Source organism: Schistocerca piceifrons, chromosome 1, assembly GCF_021461385.2.
Source record: "Schistocerca piceifrons isolate TAMUIC-IGC-003096 chromosome 1, iqSchPice1.1, whole genome shotgun sequence".
Lineage (NCBI taxonomy): Eukaryota > Metazoa > Arthropoda > Insecta > Orthoptera > Acrididae > Schistocerca > Schistocerca piceifrons.
Genome location: NC_060138.1, coordinates 677,611,907 through 677,633,834, shown reverse-complemented (window position 1 = coordinate 677,633,834; position 21,928 = coordinate 677,611,907). Strand labels below are relative to the sequence as shown.

The 21,928-nt window shown below is 38.8% G+C and overlaps 1 protein-coding gene across 2 annotated transcripts in view; it reads right to left on the bottom strand.

The window, feature by feature from the left end:
* The window catches only part of LOC124709133, a 490,737-nt gene that overhangs the window by 41,257 nt on the left and 427,552 nt on the right, over positions 1–21,928 (bottom strand). For both annotated transcript variants that reach the window (XM_047240800.1, XM_047240809.1), the window contains one exon: positions 16,699–16,817. In XM_047240800.1, the coding sequence (XP_047096756.1) occupies positions 16,699–16,817 (119 nt within the window). The remainder of the gene's footprint in view (positions 1–16,698; positions 16,818–21,928) is intronic.

Sequence of the window (21,928 nt, the reverse complement as noted above, 5' to 3'; positions counted from 1 at the left end):
GTCATGTGATCTTGCCAGCCGATGACAGCGGATATTCAGAGTATAGGACACATGAGATAGTCAGCCAATAGCAACATCACTGTTAAGTAGCGCAAACACACAACCAGAAAAAGGTAATGGTTTAAATTAATGCACATAGTATTACTACAAGAAAAGCAAAGCTTTCACATATTACGAGGGTTATTCCAAAAGTAAGGTCCGATTGATTGCCAAATTGAAACCACAGTGAACATCAGAAATGTTTTACTTGTAACAATTAGCTACACCTTTCAGCTACTTCTCTACGTAGTCGCCGTTCTGACTTAGACTTTTGTCATAGCGTTGTACCAACTTTTCAATAGCCTCATCATAGAAGGCAGCCGCCAGTGCTTTCCGCCAATTCTCCACGCTGGCCTACACCTCGTTGTCTGTGTCAAAATGTTGTCTTCAAAGACAGCGGTTCATGTGACCAGAGATGAAACTCAGGGGGAGACAATTGCGGACTGTATTGTGGGAAATCTAACATTTCCATTTGAAAACGATGCAGGAGCATCTTCATTGCCCCTGCAGAATGCGGCTGAGAATTGTCGTGAAGACGAAACAGCATGACAGTTATGTAATGTTGGCTGCATAGCTTCAGGCGAAATTTCTCACCAGGCCCTCGTACTTGGCGGCAGACACTATTTTCTAGACATCTTTACGCACTCACTGCGAGCTCAGAAATGAGAAGAGCGACGTGATGCTAACTGGGGTTATACTAGAGACACTACCCAACACATCTGTGCAAAGCTTTATCGGATTTTCATAGTCGTTTCCATTTCGCGACCGATCGGACCTTACTTTTGGAATAACCCTCGTATATTGGGCTCTAAGATTAATAAGCTGCAAAAGAAGCTAAGTTTCACATATAATGTTGTGCTTTTTTGAGTGCTTTACACTTTAAAATACATCATACAAATGTGTCAGTAAAATTTTTACTAACAACACAAATGTCTGATCTTCTGGGCTCGAAATTCTTTGAAATAGTCATCCTCAAAGAGCTGATTTTCAAACAAGAGTCAAAAGCTCTGTGATTTAAGAAATTCAGCGTCCATTCTCATACACAGTTCATCTTGAGTAAAAGGAAATTTACTTTGAAAGTAATGCTTTTCAAACCACCATTTGCAATATTTTCCTGTGACCTGTTAGAAATAGATCCGTTTCAGCAGTTGTCAGGTGACACCGTGCTTGCACAGCTATGATGATGCAGGATGCTCGTATATTCAAATGTTTAAAACATTAAAAGAGCTTACATTATGTCACAAAAAAAACAAGACATCAGAGAATACTTCAAGAGAACCAGAAATTCGTGAACCATACTAAAATCCACAACTTGGTTTACAGTGCACACTTTTACATGCAGATTTGGATGTAAATTTTCTTGAAGTACCAGTACTGTATTATCTCATGTTTGGTTATTCATTATGGTGGAATGGCACACATGCTAGAAGATGAAAATGTGCACTCAAAATGCAGTGAACAGTTGAAACTAGTCAATAGAGTGGAATCAAACACTTCATTTCAAACAAATTGACTGCCTGAGTGGAAAAGATTAATAAAAGCCAAATTTCTTTAGCAAACCGACAAAAATAACTTCCAATTTTCTGCAAGGTGACTAATGCTTGACTGTCAGAAAGGTGGAAATAAAACACAATCTGAAACTAGTAATATATTTTAGCCTTCCATAATTATGTGAGTGTGTTTTAATTTGCTTGATAGCGCCTGGCCACAGAAACCCCTTTTGTTTTCATTTGACATGCGAACTGTAAATAAAGAGGAACCAGCAAAATCAGTAAATGTGAACACTGGTCACGTGGAGTCTATTTTTCAAAAATATATTCATTTTGTACTGCACATCTCTCTGAAGAGTCTGATACGTAAAACATGTGTTCAAGCAAATGTAAGGCACATGATTTAGTCTTCAGTGTGCCAGGGTGCAGTGCCATGCCTCTTCACACAGCATTCTTCAACTACACATCACTGTATTTCACTCTGCCATCAAGCTATATTCAGGACAGTGGAAATTAAAGTGTCCTGTGGTGCCCCTCTTGCTCCCAGTCAGCCGGTTTGACAGTCCGCTCCTCTTAAAAAACTCACAATTAATACAGGATGGGATCACTTGTAATGGGAAAATAAGAACTCTTCAAAAAAATCTGACTCTTTATTGCCAATTAGTTGATAACTTGCAGTTTTGTGTGACATAAAATGAAATATAGGATACATAAAACCAGTAACGACAAGAGACGAGGAAGACAGTAGACATTTCTTCAATCCTTAAGTCCTAGCATTGTCTTCTCTCTCATCTTGCTACAGTTTTACATGGTGTGCTTTCCTTTCTGCAAAAGAATCTATTACCTCATCAAAGTTCGTCATATGTTTTGCTACATGAAAAAACGAAATGTCATTTTCTAATACTGAAAAAGACGTTAATACAAATAATATGAGTCAAAAACTCACCTGAGCTGTAAAATTTTAATTTCTATATTCGGTTCGAGTACATTCAAGAAGTATCCACAAATGTCACGAATCATTGTACTGTAATGTTCTGTAACTGTATATATACCATATGTGTTCTGACTGGAGGCAGTTCGCTCCGCGCTCCTGTATGTGCAAGTGCTGAATAAACTTTCATGAAGGGAAGTTAGTGTTCGTCATTCATCTAATTACATCTTCTTCTATGTGACTACATGACATTAGTCTGGTAGAGTTGCTTGGTATTGGGACTCGAGATAGCGCACATTATCGACAACACAGTGGCTCCCATCAGGCCATGACAGAGCCGCCTTTTACATGGGGAGAAACCCTAGTTCGAACCATAGTCAACAGATCGCAATCTATCGGAGACAGAAGAAGAAGAGGACATTACAATGACAGCAACTGTGTGCCACCAAACGAGACACCCTTCCAGGTTCTCTGGTGACAATGCCCAAGATCCAAGCAAGTGGCTGAAGCTATATGAACGTATAGCCAAATTTAACAAATGGGATGACATCGTGTGTTTGGCTAATGTATTTTTCTACTTGATGGGCACTGCAAAGCAACGGTATGAGAACAATGAGGGGAAGTTCACAAGCTGGGAAGTATTCCAGATGACACAACGACAGAAGTGCAAGGCTGAAGATAAATTAAAGTACAGGGCACAGAGTCCACGAGAAACTACAGCATCCTACATTCAAGACATCTTGGAGCTGTGTAAAATAGTGGATCCTAGAATGAAGGAAGAAGATAAGGTTGCACATCTCATGAAGGGTGTTGCTGAGGACATGTATCAGCCCTACTCCTGAAGGAGGTTTTGAGAGCAGCCGACTTCATAAAATGGCGCCAGCATATGGAGACAATGCATCAAAAAAGAATTACACACAAGAAGTTTGAATGGCTTCCAAACATTGTATCGATGTCTGTGATAAAGGAAGAAACAGATTTCACAAGTGTTCGTCAGGTAGTGAGAGAGGAAGTTCAGAAGGCACTTGGATTGCATGGCGAGCAAAAAACCAAGATGTTTCAAGAGGCTATAAGGGAGGGAGTGGAACAAACACTGAACCCAATCTCTCGTCCTTCATTTCCATTTAAAATGGTGAAATAGTTGAGACGCAGGCAAAGTTACGTTCCTACGACGCCACATGAGAAACCTGTTTGGGCACCAAGGAAGACTGACGTCTGGAGGACCCAGGATAACCAACCAGCTGTTTCCACTGCGGACGACCGGGACATGTGGTGCACTATTGTTGAGAAAGGTGGCAGATATATGATGATGCCTGCGCCAGAAGACAGCAGACCAATCGTAGTCGGTGCCAACTCTGGGACGACAAAGATGAACAAGAAGCTGTGGGTGCAGGATGACGTAGGTCACCACTGCCGCAAGCTAGCCACTGGAGAGGATGCTCCCCAACACACTGATCAAGATCTCCATCACCGTTTAGAAGCTCGAACCGATCACCTAGCTGCTGCAACCTGAAAAACTAAAGGGTGCGACCTTCCTTGGAGATGACACTGCTGAAGAGAAAAATCCTCCACCATCGATCACTACAAGTATGATAGGAAACTACGTTGATATCCTCATGAATGGTCAACCAGCCCAAGCTCTTGTGGACTCTGGAGCATCATATTCAGTCATTTCGGGGAAGTACCATTGCCAGTTGCAGAAACAAAACATCTCTGCTGAAGGTGGCTAATGGGAAATATATAAAACCTATGGGAAGATGCGTCATTTGTGTGGATATCAGTGGCCATACACAGCCCTTAGAATTCATTGTCTTACAAGAGTGTAGTCATGACGTCATTCTCGGATGGGACTTTTTGACAGCTTCTCAGGCAATTATAGACTGTGGTCGCTCAAAGATTATGCTAGACTCCACCTGGCGAGTCGTCCTGTTGGATCCTTGAGACCTGTCAACCAACAAAGTGAATGATGGTCTGTAACAACTGTGAATGGCCTTCCATAGAGATACTGTCAAAATTTGCACACGGCTCAGATCACAGCAATACATTCTCTTTCTGTAGTCGAATAGTTTCTCTTGGTTTTTGTAAGTGTTCTAGAAGCATAGGCTAGAACCATCTCTTTTCCATCCGAAATTTGTACCAGAACAGCACCGATCCCATACCCAGTGGCATATGTGTGTAGTTCTGTAGGTGCTCTCTCATCATACAGACCAAGTACAGGGTCAGTCATCAGAGCTTTGCGGAGCACATCAAAAGAATCTTGTTGAGCACCACCTTAGATAAATTTAGCATCGGCTTTTAACAACTCTTGGAGTGGCCTTGCTTTGATAAAAAAGTCTTTGATAAAACGACGGTAATAAAAACATAATCCAAGGATGCTTCTCACATCTCTAATACTTTTAGGGATAGGAAATTCCGTTATAGATCTCAGCTTTTCTGGGTCTGACGGCAAACCTTCATTTGACACAAGGTGCCAGAGTACTTTGATTTCTTTTGCACCAAAGAGACACTTTCTTGGATTAAGTTTCAGTCCGCCTTATTGGAGACACCTAAGAATAGCCCTCAGTCTTTTTATGTGTTCATCAAATGCCTCTGAGAACACTATAATGTCATCTAAGTAACAAAGACATATCATCCACTTCAGGTGACTTACAAGATTATCCACCATCCGTTCAAAGATGCTGGTGCATTACACAAACAAACGGCATTACCTAAAACTCATACAGGCCCTCACGATCAGCCTCATCTACTTCGATTTGCCAGTATCTCGAGTACATGTCCATGGTTGAGAAAAACTGAGCCCCATTTAGACAATCTAGTGTATCATCAATTCGTGGAAGGGGGTAAACGTCCTTTTTAGTTACCTTATTAAGCTTCCTGTAATCAACACAAAAGCACTAAATGCCATCCTTCTTCCTGACTAGAACCACTGGTGATGACCATAGGCTCTGCGAAAGCTGAATTATGTCATTCTTCTTCATTTTCTCTACCTTGTCGCGAATTATACGACATTCCATTGCTGACACACAGTATGCTCTCTGGCTTATTGGTTGATGGTCTCTAGTGCTAATCCAGTGCTTCACCATTGATTTGTCTAATTTGCTCTTCACCTGTGGATTGAAGTATTCAGAGAACTCTTGAAGAATGGCAAGTAGCTTCTTCTGTTGTTCCTTAGTGAGATCTGGTGATAGTTGAGCTAGAAGATCTTGTCTCGTAATGGTAGCGCTAATTTCACCCACAGACTCGGCATGGTAGTTCCCTATGAGGCTTAGCTGTTCAACAATTAATTGCTCTCTGTTTGCTATGCACATGCATCTTGGAAGGATCTGCGGTTCTCGGTGACAGTTAACTATCTACAGTTCACCGAATCCATTCTTAAATGAGATGACAGAGGCTGGGATGACCAAGTTATTCTTCAGTTGTATGCTTCTCTTACATTCCACTACAAGATCCTTGGGTTGATGCATGGAATAACACATGACAGTTACCTTTCTAGCGCTGACTGCAGGAATGATCACTTTATCCAGCACACACAGTCTCCACACACTCGGATGCGCATCTTCCTGGATGATGAAGATAGTGACTGTCCCACTGCACTCCAGGATATCTCTGCTGAGCAGGAGGAGGATGCCAAGATATCTCGAATTATGCTTGCCTTAAATCGGTCGGAGGATGTGAAAGGACAATTTAAGGTAGTTAATGGATTACTTTGCAAGAAAAACTTTGATCCATTTGGAACGACGTGGCTACCAGTGATTCCTAAATGCATGCGCTTAGATGTTCTACAGGAATTCTACAACACACCTGAGGCCGGATATTAAGGATTTATTAAGACATACAATAGGATCCCCAAGAGATTTTTCTGGCCAGGTTTATTTAGCAGTGTTTGTCACTGTGTCGCACTGTCGAGAGTGCCAGAGGAGAAAGGCAATTCCTCAGAAGCCACCTGGCAGACTCATACCAATTCCACCAGCCAAAACACCTTTCCAGCATGTTGGGATTGACTTCCTTGGACGATTTCCAACATCTGCTAGTGGCAATAGATGGATTGTTTGCACTGATTACCTGACACGCTATTCCATTACAAAAGCCATGAAAACAGCCGAAGCATTCAAGGTAGCCAAATTCATTGTAGAAGACACTGTATTTAAACACAGTACCCCAACGTTGTTAATTATGGATTGAGGGGAAAGTTTTTCAACCAAATCTTGTGACAGAGATAAACCTTCGGTGCAACATTACTATCACATGACGACTGCCTACCATCTGCAAACTAACGGGCTTACTGAACGCCTTAATAAGACCTTGGCCAACATGCTATCAATGTTCATCAATGTTGAGCAGAGCATCTGGGATGAGGTGCTACCTTTCGTGACATTTGCCTACAACACCGCCAAACAAGACACCACAGGGTTTATGCCATTTTTCCTGGTGCTCGGGCGTGAGGCGATGACGACGATGGACACTGTGTTTCCGTTACATCCTGATGACATGGACGATGACTACATCTGGCCAGGTGTAAACCAGAGCTGAGGAAGCTCAGCAGTTAGCTCAACTCCGCATGCTGCTGGCTCAAGAATATGATCACCGAAGGTATTACACGAGCAGCTGCCCTCTTGTCCACCAGCCTGGTGATCTCGGCTGGATCTTCACTCCTGTTCGGAAGGTTGGTCTCTGTAAAAAGCTCCTCAGGCACAATGTTGGACCTTATAAGGTTGTAAGATTTTACTTATGAAGTTGAAGATTTTGACCCTGACACAAGACAATGAAAGATCAGAGATACGGTCCATGTCCTTTGAAAGAAGCCCTATAAGGATCCTGCAACCCAGGGTAAATACAAAGCTCCAGTGACAGGCAACAAGTGGAAAGGTGACAAAAAGCATAGTGGCAAGGGAAGTTCTAAGGAGATCACTGCCAGGGCAAACATCAGTCATCGAGAATCGGAGTGTGCAGGACCAATGACTTGTTCGTGGACTAGGAGGACGTAACACCAAGACACTGTTCTCCTAAGGAGGGAGCAATGTTGCAGAAGAATCTGAGTAGCACAGTCACTGTAGTGTAGTGGTAATGATACTAGACTGTTGCATGGAGGGTTGTGAGTTCAAAACTCACCTGAACTGTAAAATTTTAATTTCTATATTCAGTTTGAGTACATTCAAGAAGTATCCACAAATGTCAAGACTCAGTGTACTAGAAGGTTCTGCTACTGTATATATACTGTGCGTGTTCTGGCCAGAGGCAGTTTGCTCCACGCTCTTGTATGTGCAAGTGCTGAATAAACCTTTGTTAAGTGAAGTGAGTGTTCGTCATTAATCTAACTACACCTTGTTTTATGTGACAATATAATTCACGAAGTAACAATATCAGATGTCTATTAGGCCTATTACAAGTAAAAATCTTTGTGTTAGGAAATAGTTTCACATTTCATTCGTATGCTTGAGCTTCTCAAGCATGAGATCAAAAAGTAGTAGTAAGAAATTTTTATATAAATGTGGAATCATCATACCCTTTCATAATTTTGTGTGATGACTGCATTTCTTCTCCTTCCTTGTTCTAACAGACAATATTGTCATCACCAATTCTATAACCATTCCTTTCAGTGTCAAAATATATTCTCCAGTTGACTTCACTAACCCTACCACAACCACTGGTTTAGTTATCACATGTTTATTCTCCAGTTAGGCATTATTATGTGTTTGTACAATGGGTTTTCCATGCTGCTCCTAGAATAGAACTTAACCGGCTGATAGATGGGGACTGTACAACTGGCCCTTACTAGTGTAGCATTCTGGCCAAAAATTTGTCAAAATTTCATTTTCTTGAACACACTGAGAAGATAATATGTAATCTTTCTTACCTGTTGTTTCTGTTGGTCGTTTATTTCCATTCTGGTACTCTGAACCTATGGATTTCACTAGTAATTATAACAAAGCTGATCATTCGCAATCTGCCAACCACATAAACAAACAGCAATTGGCATTCACCCATTCGGCTTTATTCTGCTCAGCTCGTATAGCCCTGTCCCCTTTTGTATCCAGGAAAGTTTATATCTAGATGCAACGGCAATTCCCCTGGCAGAGACATCACATACACTATGCAGCACACATTCAAAAATCAACTTATGATTCATTCAGAAATCAACTTAGAATGTGTTCAAAATGTTCAAAAAGCAGCAGGGATCCATTTCAAAATCATATGAATAATCGATAGGCCACCAAGGTTTTTCTCTCAAGAATTTGAATTGGGCCCCCATTCCCCCAAAATTGCCACAAGGGGCAGATATCCCGTTTTGCCCCACCCCCCCTCCTCCCCCACCCCCACTAACCCCTAGACCTGGGCCTGTTGCGCATGTGTGAATCTGGGAGCTTGGGCACGCCAGTAAAATTTTTCCAGGTAGCATTTGGCTGCTTGCTGCTACTGCTTATTCAGCTAACAGCCACACTTCCGTAGGCAAAAACTCAAATAATCTAATGTAAACAGTTGTGATGTCACACTCATCAGGGGCAATTTGTTGCTATGAAGCATTGCATAGTCATCCTAAAGTCTTTTACACATTTTGCTGTTGACAGATACTTGTATGAGCACTGTGTTGTACATGGCACATTTCCTTTGCAACTTCGTTATATTTTTGTTTACTTTTTTTTGTTGCTCATTCATGTTTTATGGCTGCAGTGTTGTTCTGTAGTAGTGGGATACAGTAATATCCTGTTGCTAGAGTATTTGTTCTTACCAGTCAAAATTACACAAATTTAACTGAAAACTAAAACAATGAAAAATTCCTGGAATTCTTAAAAATTCCCTGGTTTTTCCCAGATGAAAAAACTCCCACATTTTTCCCAGACCTCGCAGTTGTCCCAGGTCGTACATACCCTGACAGTTCTACAAGAGTAACTTAGATTGTTGAAAACGCATTAGGTGCAGAAAGGGGTCTGTTGCCAATATTGACACAGGGATCATATGTACCACTAGGTACTTACCACAAAGTGGCATCAGTAAAACTGAAAGACATTCAAACTTGGTAGGAAGACAATTTGGAGAGCAATGGAGACAGCATGAAGATTTACAGTACCACAAAGAGGTGTTGTCAAAAATAGAACTATCATCACCTGCAGTTTCTATCTTCAATAATGATCCAGTGCTTGAATGTGTAGTGGAAGAAGAAATAGCTTGGCACATTTAAAGGGGGAGAGGAGAAACAGGGTAAAATAATGATTTTTAAATTAGTTTCTTGAATTACTCAGTATTTATGTGAACTGTGAAAGTGTTTGCACTATTTTCAACAATATAAAACAGACTCATAAAATAATATCCTGGATTAAAACAGAATTTTTTCATTTCTCATTACATCAAAATTAGCAGTCTCCCTATCTCATTCTGTCACAGTCAACAATTTCCGAGTATTGTTTCAAAGTCAGCGGTCTCCATATCTTAACTGCATGTCACATTATACAACCAGAGTTTACTTCAAAAATAGATAATAATATGCATTCTCACTGATCCAAAGAATTGTGACAAACGGATGAATACTCTCAAAGCTGATGGGAAGTACGTACTAGGTATTTTTTTTCTTTTTTGCATCTGTGACATAATCATTGAGAATGCTGGGTTTGAAACTAATATCCCCCCCCCAACTGTCTCTCAGTCTACTGCTGTCACTCTATGCACACTAAAAAAGTGAGTGACTTTCCAAATATATTGTACACTAGCCCCAGAAATAAATTGGAAGGTTGATAATCATAGTTAAAAAAATACTCTGAATGGTGCATGTGAAAAGTGGCAGCCACTCCACAATGTGACAAGTATTTGTCAGTGAAGTGTATACCATTAAAATCCTTCTGGGTGTGCTGATGCAAAGTCTTATAAAACATACTTCTCGCTATAAAAATGACATCAGGAAGAATAGAAATAATGAAATTTTACTTGTAGTATATAAACTGTTCAGCATAGCAAGAAGAATTCAGGATTAAATTTTTGGGTGAGTTGCGGGAATACAGGGTACAAAATATAGTAAACAGTAGCTGCTACCTCCTGTGCAACAATGGCTCTAGCCTAGCTGGGCATCGTGCAAACTGACCTCTGATAACAGATAGGGTACTTCAATCCACGCTTTTTCAACTCTTGATCAAACATAGTGGCTGGAAGTGGTGGAATACCCATCTCTCAGCAACCTGTTATTACGTGTTTTCAATGAGTGAGAGGCCTGGAGGATATGCTGGCCAGGGCATTAATCAAATATCCTCCATATCCTGGTAGGTCAGGAAAGCACGGATAACATACAGTCTTGCATTATGTTGTTGAAAGGTAACACAACAGAGAACTCAAAGATAAGGCACAGGCACAGATCTTAACATGTCAGAAATATAATGGCTGTTGTCCAAATTATAGGCTACCCAAACCAGAGATGATCCTGATGTGTACCCATGACGCCCCATACAATTGCATACATGCTTGGTCCTCACGGCGATGACAAATGCAATCAGCAACATTCATTTTCCTGACAGCTCCACGCATGGGTACACCCATCATGATGGCAATGGAAACACCACTGCTGGTCTACCTTGTTGCCATTTCAAGGGATACCACAACAACACTTGCCATGCTGACCAGTCTATAATCCTACAGACATCATCTCACTGTCTGCGTTGATACTGCGCTCCTACAAACCCACTTTCTGACTCAAGGTACGTAACGAGTCTGTATGATCTTGAATGGCTGAATGAGTAATATATCTGCCATATTGGGTACAAGCCACATGCAGCCACTGAGATCTGGCAAGATGTTGAAAATGGCCATCCTGAACCCATATATTCTATATTCATATGACAGTCGTGAGATCTCGACCAATACTAGCAGCAATATTGTAGAAGGATAAAAGTAAATGGTGATTTTGAAAGGCCGTGATCCTCCTGCTGTCAGATTCAGATACATCCTGATAGATGCATCTCCTTACACAAGGTATAGCACAATATTTTCACAGTAAACATTCAAATGCTATTGGGGAAAAAATAACATTCCATTTAAGAAGATTAGTGACTGTATCAAAAATTAACAAAACTTTATAACAAGTCAATCACTTTTTCTGGTACAATCGTAACTGGTTTTGGCCCACAATGGCTCTCTTTAGGCAGTATAACAGGAAAAACTTGAAAGCTTTTATTAAGATCTTAAAAAAAGTAAAAACATCTTAACTAGGTCTATTTGTAAGTTAAGTAATAAGCAAGTAAAATACATGTAGACAGTGATGTGGGTTGGGCGAGTGTTCAGTGGGCAGGACATTTATAAATGGGCATTTGCCCAAAGCTTTAAATGTCCAGATTCTGTGCACTTACAACAAAAAGTACTTTTTAAAGTTTTTACTGTTGGAGTGTATAGCATACCAATTAAAATATGGGATGGAATGATACTTCCTGATATTAAAAGTTAGGAGATGTTTACACTGAAACCTATGTATGTTATTCATTGCCTTTATTACTGTGAATAAAAGACCTGGCATTCCAACTTGCTGTACCAAAGAAGGGCATGTGTCAATAACAGCTGCTTATCATCTCTGTGTCAAATCTCTGAATATTGCTAAAGAATGATTGTTGATAACAAAATTATTACTGAATGTATTAAACAGCCAGCATGCGTTTCTTGATAATAAATGTATTCTTAAATGTTAAATGGTTTTCAGTGAAAAAACAACAATGCTTTATTGTCAGCTGCAGTGAGTGACATTTGAGATAGACTGTAGTTTTCTATTCTGCTTTGTTTATCTACTTTCATATGACTACACTGCTGTGAAGGTAAAATGAGGATGCTAACATAAAAAAGATTTATTAACAAGGAATCAATGCCCATGAGGCTAGAATTGTTCGATTCCGATACTAGTCAATTCCTATAGAATTGGTGATTCTCGGAATCGGCACTGGAGACATACATAATTAAAAACATTATGAATAAACTTTTTTGCTCTAATTTCTTTACAGTAGTATAGCAGAAGTAAAAATACATAGGTTATCTGCCTAATATAAACTAGACTTTATTTCAAAAATTACTTTTAAACTTGAATTTTGTTTTCTTTCTTTCTTTTCTTTTTTTTTAATTGTGTACTACCCCGAGAACTGACTTCATTTAAGATGTAAAAAGTCATGTTTACATTCCAATTTATTTCCCTAATAACTCTTCCCTAATTTTCAAGCAACTTTTTCAACTTCATTACCCAACCACTAAAGAAGCAGATTTTCCAATAATAAAGATTAATTTAAAATTCTTATAAATTAATCTTTAAAATGCATAAATGCCCGGGAACTTATGAATGTTGGGCATTTGTCTCAACTTATAAATGTCCAGGCATTTTACACCACTTCAAGCATGTAGATCATACCTATGGGCAGCATTGGTGAACACACTCAATTGTGAAAACCATAAAGTATCAAATCTACAACGAAAATCCCATCAGCTATTAGTAAAGTGGTAAAATAGAGCTCTGTGGATACTGAGAACGTGTGTACAAAGATATCCACTGAAGAGGCCTTAGACACAATTATATAATTCCATATGTAACACATGCCTTGGCAAAGCTGCAATTACAACATTTACTGTTCTGTCATATAATTATTTTATGTTTGTCAATAAATGTTACAGGCATGGCGATGGACTCAGTGTGGGAAACTGTGGAGTGAGAACCATAGCAGACTTTTTATTAACCAGCTACAATTTTTTTAACAGAGGGAACAAAATGCAAATCGAGAATTTGGCTAAAAATTGAGCAGTTTGCATTCCAAGACCAAATTCATGACAGAACATGAAACAGACGGAAAGATAAATTTTTAGATATTACAACTTGTAACAAAAATGGCAGGCACACATTTCACACATATAGGAGACAGGCATGTATGTACGCGATTATCAATGCTCATTCCAATCATCACCTACATCAGAAACATGCATACTTGTGCTCCTACAATACATAGAATAATATGACTTCCATCATGTTAACCAAAAGCGAATATAGAAATTCGTATATTAAGAGTTTGCCTGAGCAAATGAGTGGGAGTCTGATATAGTGAACACCTGATATAACAAAATTAAAAAGAATTGGAAGTTCAGGGTTGAGTCCAGTCACAGCAGCCAGAGACAGCAGTCATCTGTGCGAGTTGTGATTTTGTGTGTGTGTGTGTTCTACTTCTGAAGGAGGCCTTTTGGCTGAAACTAAAATATATAGCAGTCTCATTGCTGTTACCAGTTTCAATAGGTCTGGACTGTCCTCACTGGAACTTTTAACATTATTAGTGTACGTGCTTTTTACAACACTGAAAGTCATTTGGTATTGCTGTAAAGAGTGTGTACATCTAATAATGTTACAAGTTCCAATGATGACAGTGCAGATCAAATAATGACAGCACAGATCTGCTGAAACCAGTAATAGCAATAAAAAGAGTTACTAGCAATATTGGCAAACTTCATTCTTTAATAATACAACATTCAGATAATCCACCAACAATTAATGCAATGACATATATATATATATATATATATATATATATATATATATATATATATATATATATAAAAAGAAATAAATCACATATACAGACAGGAACCAATAAAGTCAGCTGCACTACTATGAAATACATAGGCAAAATATCACATAAAATTGTGCACGTATTCTGCATAAATGGGGTTACAATTGCCTTCCACACATCAGGTACTACAAAAACCTGAGTTTATCATACTTTACACATTGGAATAACATATATGGGGAATCAGGAGTTAAAAGGTTATATCAACTAAACCTAACAGTTAAGTTGGACACCTACACCAGCAATGAAACATCATTAGGCTCACATATGCTAAAGCAGGGACATGGTATTGGTAGCAATGATGGGAGACTACAAATTTTACATAAATTTGAAAAAGTTAACACTTAGATATTTTAAAAGAACTGAATATTTTTGTTGTGTAACGGAAGGAACTGGTCAATCTCCTCTGAGTAGAATGAGTTTGCAACAGATACATATTTTAATATTTATGATAATCTATTCAGTTGGGGTAGTCACTGTGTCATCCACATGTGAGGTGCTATCCAAAATTTTCGGGAATGGTGCTGCCATCTGTTGAAAATCTTACCTTTGGACTAATGGTCACCATCACACTTGAAGTAGTTCCCATCCGCATGTACACACCAGTTCCAGCGTTTCTTTCACTGCTCAAACATTTTCTGGAAGTCCTGTTCTTTAAGGGTGTTTATCACCACCAGCGATGCTTTTTGAATCCTCCCTAAAGTATTGAACCAATGGCCTTTCAACCTGAGTTTCAGTTTTGGGAATAGCGTGAAGTCGCAGGGTGCCAAATCTGGTGAGTACAGAGGGTGGGGTACAACCACCATTTCTCTCTCTCTCTCTCTCTCTCTCTCTCTCTCTCTCTCTCTCTGGTGCCAAAAAGGTCATAGTGAGCAAGGACGTGTGACAGGGCACATTGTCATGATGCAGCAGCCAGTTCCCTGGACACCAATGTTTGGGCCCTCATCGCCGCATGTTTTCACAGAGCCATCGCAAAATGTCACAGTAGTACGCGAATTCACTGTTTGGTTGGGTGAGACGAATTTTTTGTGCCCAATTCCCTTGATATCAAAGAAAATGATGATCATGCTCTTCACCTGTCTCGCTTTTTTGGGTCTTGGAGAGCCCGGGCTCTTCCACAGGGAAGAGTCTCTGGGTCGTAACTGTAAATCAAGCTCTCGTTGCCTGTGGTAACCAGTGAGAAGAAGGTTGGATCATCAGATGCGGTCTGACAAAGGTCCACGCACACTTCAACATGTTGTGCCTTCTGATCTGCAGTCAATATCCTTGGCACAAATTTTGCGGCGACACGATGCATGCCCAATTCTTCAGTCAACATTCATTAACATGTCCAATAACCAATACCCACTTCATCCACAAGGTCTTGAATGGTTCGACGTCGATCTGCACGAACCAATTGTTGAAGTTTGGCAACAATGTCTGGCGTAGTGCGGCTAATGGGCCTTCCATTGTGAGCATCATCTTTGACATCTGTATGGCTGGCCCTAAACCTAGCTTGCCACTCAAACACATGCGTATGGCTCATGATCTGTCCCCTGAAAACTTGTTGAATCATTGCAAGGATCTCCATAGTCCTTTTCCCAAGATTCACACTGAATTTGATACACACACACGCTGTTCGGTTCGTGGATCCATCATAAAATCGCCACACAACAAACACAAGAGTATTACGGAAATAACTGTGGATATGCAACATGTCCTCCCAGCTGAATGCCACTCCACACACTAACTCATCATATATGCAGCTATCGCCACCTTCTGGTGCAAAGACCTCCTCCTATTACTACTACCTACTACTACTTTCCAGATGGCAGCACCAGTCCCGAAAACTTTGGATTCCTCCTCATATGCTCCCAGCTAATGAATGGGCCTCTCTGGGACATAGTGCTACATTGTGTCATTGCCTTAACTTCCAAACATCTGCCCTACTAATGTAAACATTTCACAGCCAGAAGAAGAAGAATTCTAACAATCAGCAGCAGAATGCCACCCTTGTCATCTGGTCCATCTGTCTCCTCTGAGCTTGTGGGTGGCAGTGTAAACATCTGGCAGTCCGAAGAGCAGCAAAATCAGCCTTCAGTAATATGTACCATGACAATTATTCTTTTTATAATAAATAACTTACTCTGTTTTTAAATATGGTTTTACTGCTTTAACAATCTGTGTCTATTTTTTACTTTACAAGTAGCTAACTGAACTTTTATTGTAAATTTAACATATTCTATGGTTTTCACAAGTAAAGATTTGTTTCAGAGAAGCACACATTGAGTGCAAAGAAACAGACACTTTTTGCACCTAAATAAATGCCTGATTTTAAGTAATATTTTTAGTCTGACAATGCATGTTCACCAAATGCTGCTGTATTTTAGTTGCACATTATTTAAATCACAAGAGGATCTAGTAAAAACATTTTTACTTGTTCTAGAGTCTTAATATAAGCTTTTTATTTTTCATGTGGTTGCATTTGAAGACAGCCATTGTGGACCAGAACTGCTTATGTTTATGTCAAAAATAACCATTCCATATATAAGAAATGAAAATGGTGTTGCTCCTACCTACTTTGTGCTGTTTTATTGAAATACTAATCATTTGCATTTTCATTATTTTAAGCTGTTGTTTCTGTATGCAAAATATCACACATGATATAAAAAATAAGTACACATGCACCTGAACTTACCTCAATAATTGTAATACAAAGTTTAGCTGCTGGTAGAGCATATGCAACTCCATACAAAACTCTTTCCATTATTATGCGTACCAGTTCCATTAAGGTACGTGTTGATACTTTATTTGGATCTGAAAGTGTTCAAGGTAGTATTGCATTACAGAAGAAGAGGAAATAAAAGATAATACTCAATTTAACTATCCATATCTAATAAAAGTTGATGACATAAACACGGAAATCCAGAATGTACACAACGAACATCTTGTTCATCAAAAGCCACTAATGACCCATATTACTGAGGCTTCTGTGACCACTTGTTGACACATTACAATGGCCAACTTTTTTAACCATTTTCTGATGCTCCACCATCATCAGTGGCTGGCAATGTCAAAGTTTCACCCATCACTGGTAATGGCAGACTAGAGTTGAGCCTGCAGGTAGGTACTATATTTACCTACCGCACCAAAGTCTGAAAACTTTTTCTTGTTCATTATTGCAGTGGTTCTCTGCTTGCTCTCAGGATCACTGCACAAAAAGGTACTGCAGACTTGTACAGGTGGAGAAATTGGCTGTGGCAGAACATGCACTGTAAGAGACCAACTACTTAGGAAAACTTGCTGACAAGGAGATTCTTACTCTGTAGAAAAGCTACCATGCCCTCTCGTTCATGATAGCCATCGAAATTCATGAACATGATGATAGTTTCAATAAGAAAGAAGAAAGCTTCAAGATAAAAGGATCCTGGTTTCCTGTGCTGCAGCAAATGGCCATGGGCTTGCCTGCAGCCTGCCACCAGCAAAGGAAGGATGAAACTTTGATAATGTCAGGCACTTGTGCTGGTGAAACACCAGCATCAGCCCAAGATCCTGAGACAGAAGTTGATAGGCAATGTTCTGTGACCAATATCATTTGAACATAGCCAAAATCAGTTATGATCATATCATAGGACGTGATTGTCTTAAAAGAAAGGATGTTCACAATACATCTATCACTTTATCTCTCCCCTCCCCCATCCCAAAAAAAAGCAAGCAAGCCTGTTTCTTTGTGTCCAAACCTCCCCCCCCCCCCCCTTACCAACAGATGAGAAAGTGGTGCTGCAAATAAAAGTAGGTCATTATTTGCTGCTACTCCAGAATATATGAAGAAATCGGAAATTTTGACTATCTCCGAGATTTTGCAGAGGTCTGTATTACTCAAATCAAGCATTTTTATTAAAATTTACCTGACAGTCACTCTAGGTTTTATTTATATCACTGATGCTGCACAACTATCAGCTTAAGGAAAAAACACATCTTTCTTCCTCATTTAACATGTTCCAGATAATAACAATAGTGCACAGTTTAAAGTAAATATGACATACAGCTGTATCCCTCATATCACATTATTAATAAATTATGAGAATTAGTGCCCAGTCTTTACCTTCACATGGCAAAATGTGTAGTAATGCTGATAGACACAAATAAAGGTAAAAGTAGTTCCTTTCTTTGGGAGGAGATTAAAAAGAAAGGGCGGGTCACTCACCCCTGGATGAGCAACACAGAGAGACTACTCTCAACTAGGTTTGCCAAGTCTACCATGTTTCCCACATTTTCACGTATTTTAGCCTTTTTTTCGGTTTCTTGACTTACATTTCTCTCATTTTTCATTCTAATACAATAATACTGTGCATTGAAGTGGAATATTTTTTTCGATTTTCACTGATTCAACTTTGATTATCGAAATGTTCTGACTGACAGCAGGAACTGTAAATTGGCACCATAGTTGTTTTCCAAAACAGTAATGAACCTACTATGCATCACATAAGCACCAATGGAAACATGAAATTAGTTTTATAAGCATGTACTCAAATGTGCATTTATGTAAGTTTATGCTGGTATAGATTCTACAACTGCCACATGGAACTAAATTATAAACTTTGTTATACTACAGACCAGAAGTTGAAGATACAGAAATGGTTATGTTCCTCAAACTTTCTTTTGTGAGGGCTGTGTCACTGGGTGCTTCTCTCTTCTCTTGTACAGTTACAGTATGGCTGTTGTTATATAAGTGTGGTAGTGAAAGTAATGATGAGTACCATTAAACGCCAGCAATGAAGAAGCTCGTTAAGGTGTTCTTATCTTTCAGACTGGGAAGAAAATTATTTTGATTTGCCTAGTGAAAACAATCAAAGCACATTGTTCTGTGTAAATTGAAAACAAACAAAGCCAAAAGAATATCTCACACAGAGCAAACAATGACTTCCTACAACATGAATCTACTGCAGGCAATTAGCAGTTAATAATGTAATATATTTGGCCAAGTGTAATGCAAAGTTTTGTTTTGTTGGGCCACTTCATCAAGGGTATTTCTATATTAAACTGTAATTAAACATGGTATCATACTTTGGAATGGTGTAGTAATTACATATTTTTTAATTCATGTCATAAAAGTAAGAAATGGGAGATAATACAAAATACCAAAATCTCTACCTTCTTCAACAGGTCTAAACTTAAGAGAGTTGTTTGATAATCAAACTCGTAGGAAAAATGTCATGTGGACATACAATGTCAGAAAAAATAGTGAAAAATGTTTTAGCTCCAGAAATGATAAGCATAATCAGTGCCAATTGCTATACACACAATACTTGTAAAAATGAGTGCAATTCATTACATTTAGTTGTTGAAGTAATTGTCTTAAAATTATATGCCACTTTCCTTCTTCATCTAAACACAGAGAGAAATTGTGATTATTTTTTTACATCAGTAGAATTAGAATAGTCAGAAATATTGAGGCATGTGCCCACCAGGTGACTTTCACTCACACCTACTGAGGATAGAATTTTATCTAATTGGGATGCCATTACAAGTTATATGAGAAGGTTGAGGATTACAGTAGAATTTTACAGAAGCATTTTAGTGATAGTGAATCTGGAAAGGACTTGATTCTTCAGACCTACTTTAGATTCTTTCTCACGTTGTCAACATATTTCTCAAGAGTTGAAAGCACATAGAAAAAGCAAATACAAATATAATGAATACTTACACTGTTGTAAAGTAACATCAGAAAGTATGTCTGAGAACGAATGATAATTATTTTGTTACTGTGATATACAAAGTTTTGAATTTGTTAGATACAAGTGTTAAAAAACAACAGAAAATTCATATTTAACTATTTCAATATTTCAGAGAATATGCAGATTAATTATCTTCTTCCTCCTTGCCTAATCAAAGAAATTTATTTCAGTGAGCTACAAGATGTTTTAAAATATTTTGAATTTGATGTAAATGAAAATGAACTGAATGGTGAGATCTATAGTGTCAGGGAAATTTTAAATGATAAAAGTTGATCTTTCTGGTAATACTTGCGAGAAGGCATCTGTGTTTTGTGATTCTAAATGCAAAGGAAGTAGTTACAGAACAGAATTTGCAAAAATTCTTTGTTTAGTTATCAGCATCCCAGATCTGAGGACCATACAGAAAGTGTGTTTTCAAAATAACAAACTCATGTGAGAAACAGAAGTTCTGTTGAACTCACAAGTAGAAATACAAATTGTAGCAAATTTCAATTTAAGATGTAAAGAATTTTTGAAATACGTGAAAGATGATAAGTTTCTTTCTGGGTGTAAATCAAATTGCAGACACTTATTACTGTATTTGCACATTCAAGTATTTCATATATTTTAAGTAAGTGAGAATAAAAATTCAATTGGACTCATCACAGCTAAAACTTGTAATACTTTATAAAACAATAATAGTATAGTGTCACCTCCTACATTGCACAATTTATTAGTAATTTTCAGAATCTCTCTTACTATCAGTTAGAATACCTGGCAACCCTACTGTCAACCTCAACCCTCTCAAACTATGGTCTGAGTGACCCCCAATCTATTCCTCTTTCCTTCCCAAGAAAAACAAAAATGTTTCCAAAAGCCCACCCTGTAATTTTAAGGGTTTCACAAGTGAATTTTCCTTTTGATATAGTATTAGTCACTGAAAGATTAAGAGTTTAGCTGTTTGCTGCGAATCAGTTGTAAGCCTGTTCCATTAATCTTGCCTGTGTCTGATATGGGTGTATTTGTGAAATTCTCGACCTTTATCAGTATACTTGGGTCACCAACAAACATCAAAGTTTTTGAAGACTACTTCGATGTCCCGGGTAAAACATTTCTATCAGTCAAGAACAGGAGTGGGTCAAGTACTAATCCTAAGCAGAGGTGGAGGGGAAGGGGGACCAAGGCCAAAATAGTCACAGAAAATACCAACTGTGTAATTTTTACTGTTTAGTTATATCAAGACTGGGTTTGTAAGACCGTATATTGCTTTCTTGGCACAGAAGCTTTCATGGAAACCAAACTGAACCTTGTTAAAATGTTATTCCCAGAACAGTATTCTGTTATAAGCTATCATGCTAAAAATTTTTAAGATGACAAGAAGGAAAGAGATAAATCTCTAATTAGAAGACACTCCCTTATCTTGACTTTTATAAATGGGCGGAACTTGTGCATACTTCAGTCTTTCATGAAATACACCTCAGTTCACTGACTGGCTTCTAAGGTGATCCAACAGGGTGCTACCAGGACACATTTTCACCTGCTAGGAAGTTTCAAATGAGCACACACACCACAAATAAAAGGTAATAAAAAGCTTTTTTTAGGTTGAACATAGTTTGTAATTTCTAGCATTTCTTGCTATTTTCAAGATTCAGTTTTGTACCTACTTTACTTCTGAACAGGGTAAAATAAATTTGGAAGTTTATGCTTTCCCAATTTTCTTGTTTTTAGGCATAAAGGCAAATGGCTGACATGTTAGCAGGCAGGCATCAGTATCATAGTCAATGTGATTGTACTGACTTGACTGAGTGCCCCCAGTCAGAAATGGAGAGGTTGCTCAAACACGTCCAGAATGCATGCGAATAGGGTTGCCTAGCAGATAGCTTAATTTAATCTGTGCCTGATGCGGGCAACCTGGCTATCACTCAAAGCCCCCCCCCCCCCCTCCCCCCATGCCCTATGGAGCAGTGTTGAAACAGCCTGCTGCACTCTCTCTGTCTATCAGAAGTATTTATCCTAAAAAGCCCTTGTCAGCTCCGACTCCTTTCGTGTTTTTCCATATCTGGGGGATGAAGAATGTGCAGTGTACATATCACTTTGGGGCAAGTCATGGGTTTCCCCATGTCTTTCTTTAATCAATGAATGTGGCTGTAGACAGAAGCAAGTGTTTTCTTGTTAGTTAAAAATTTAGTTTCAAACCACCTAATGTGAGCA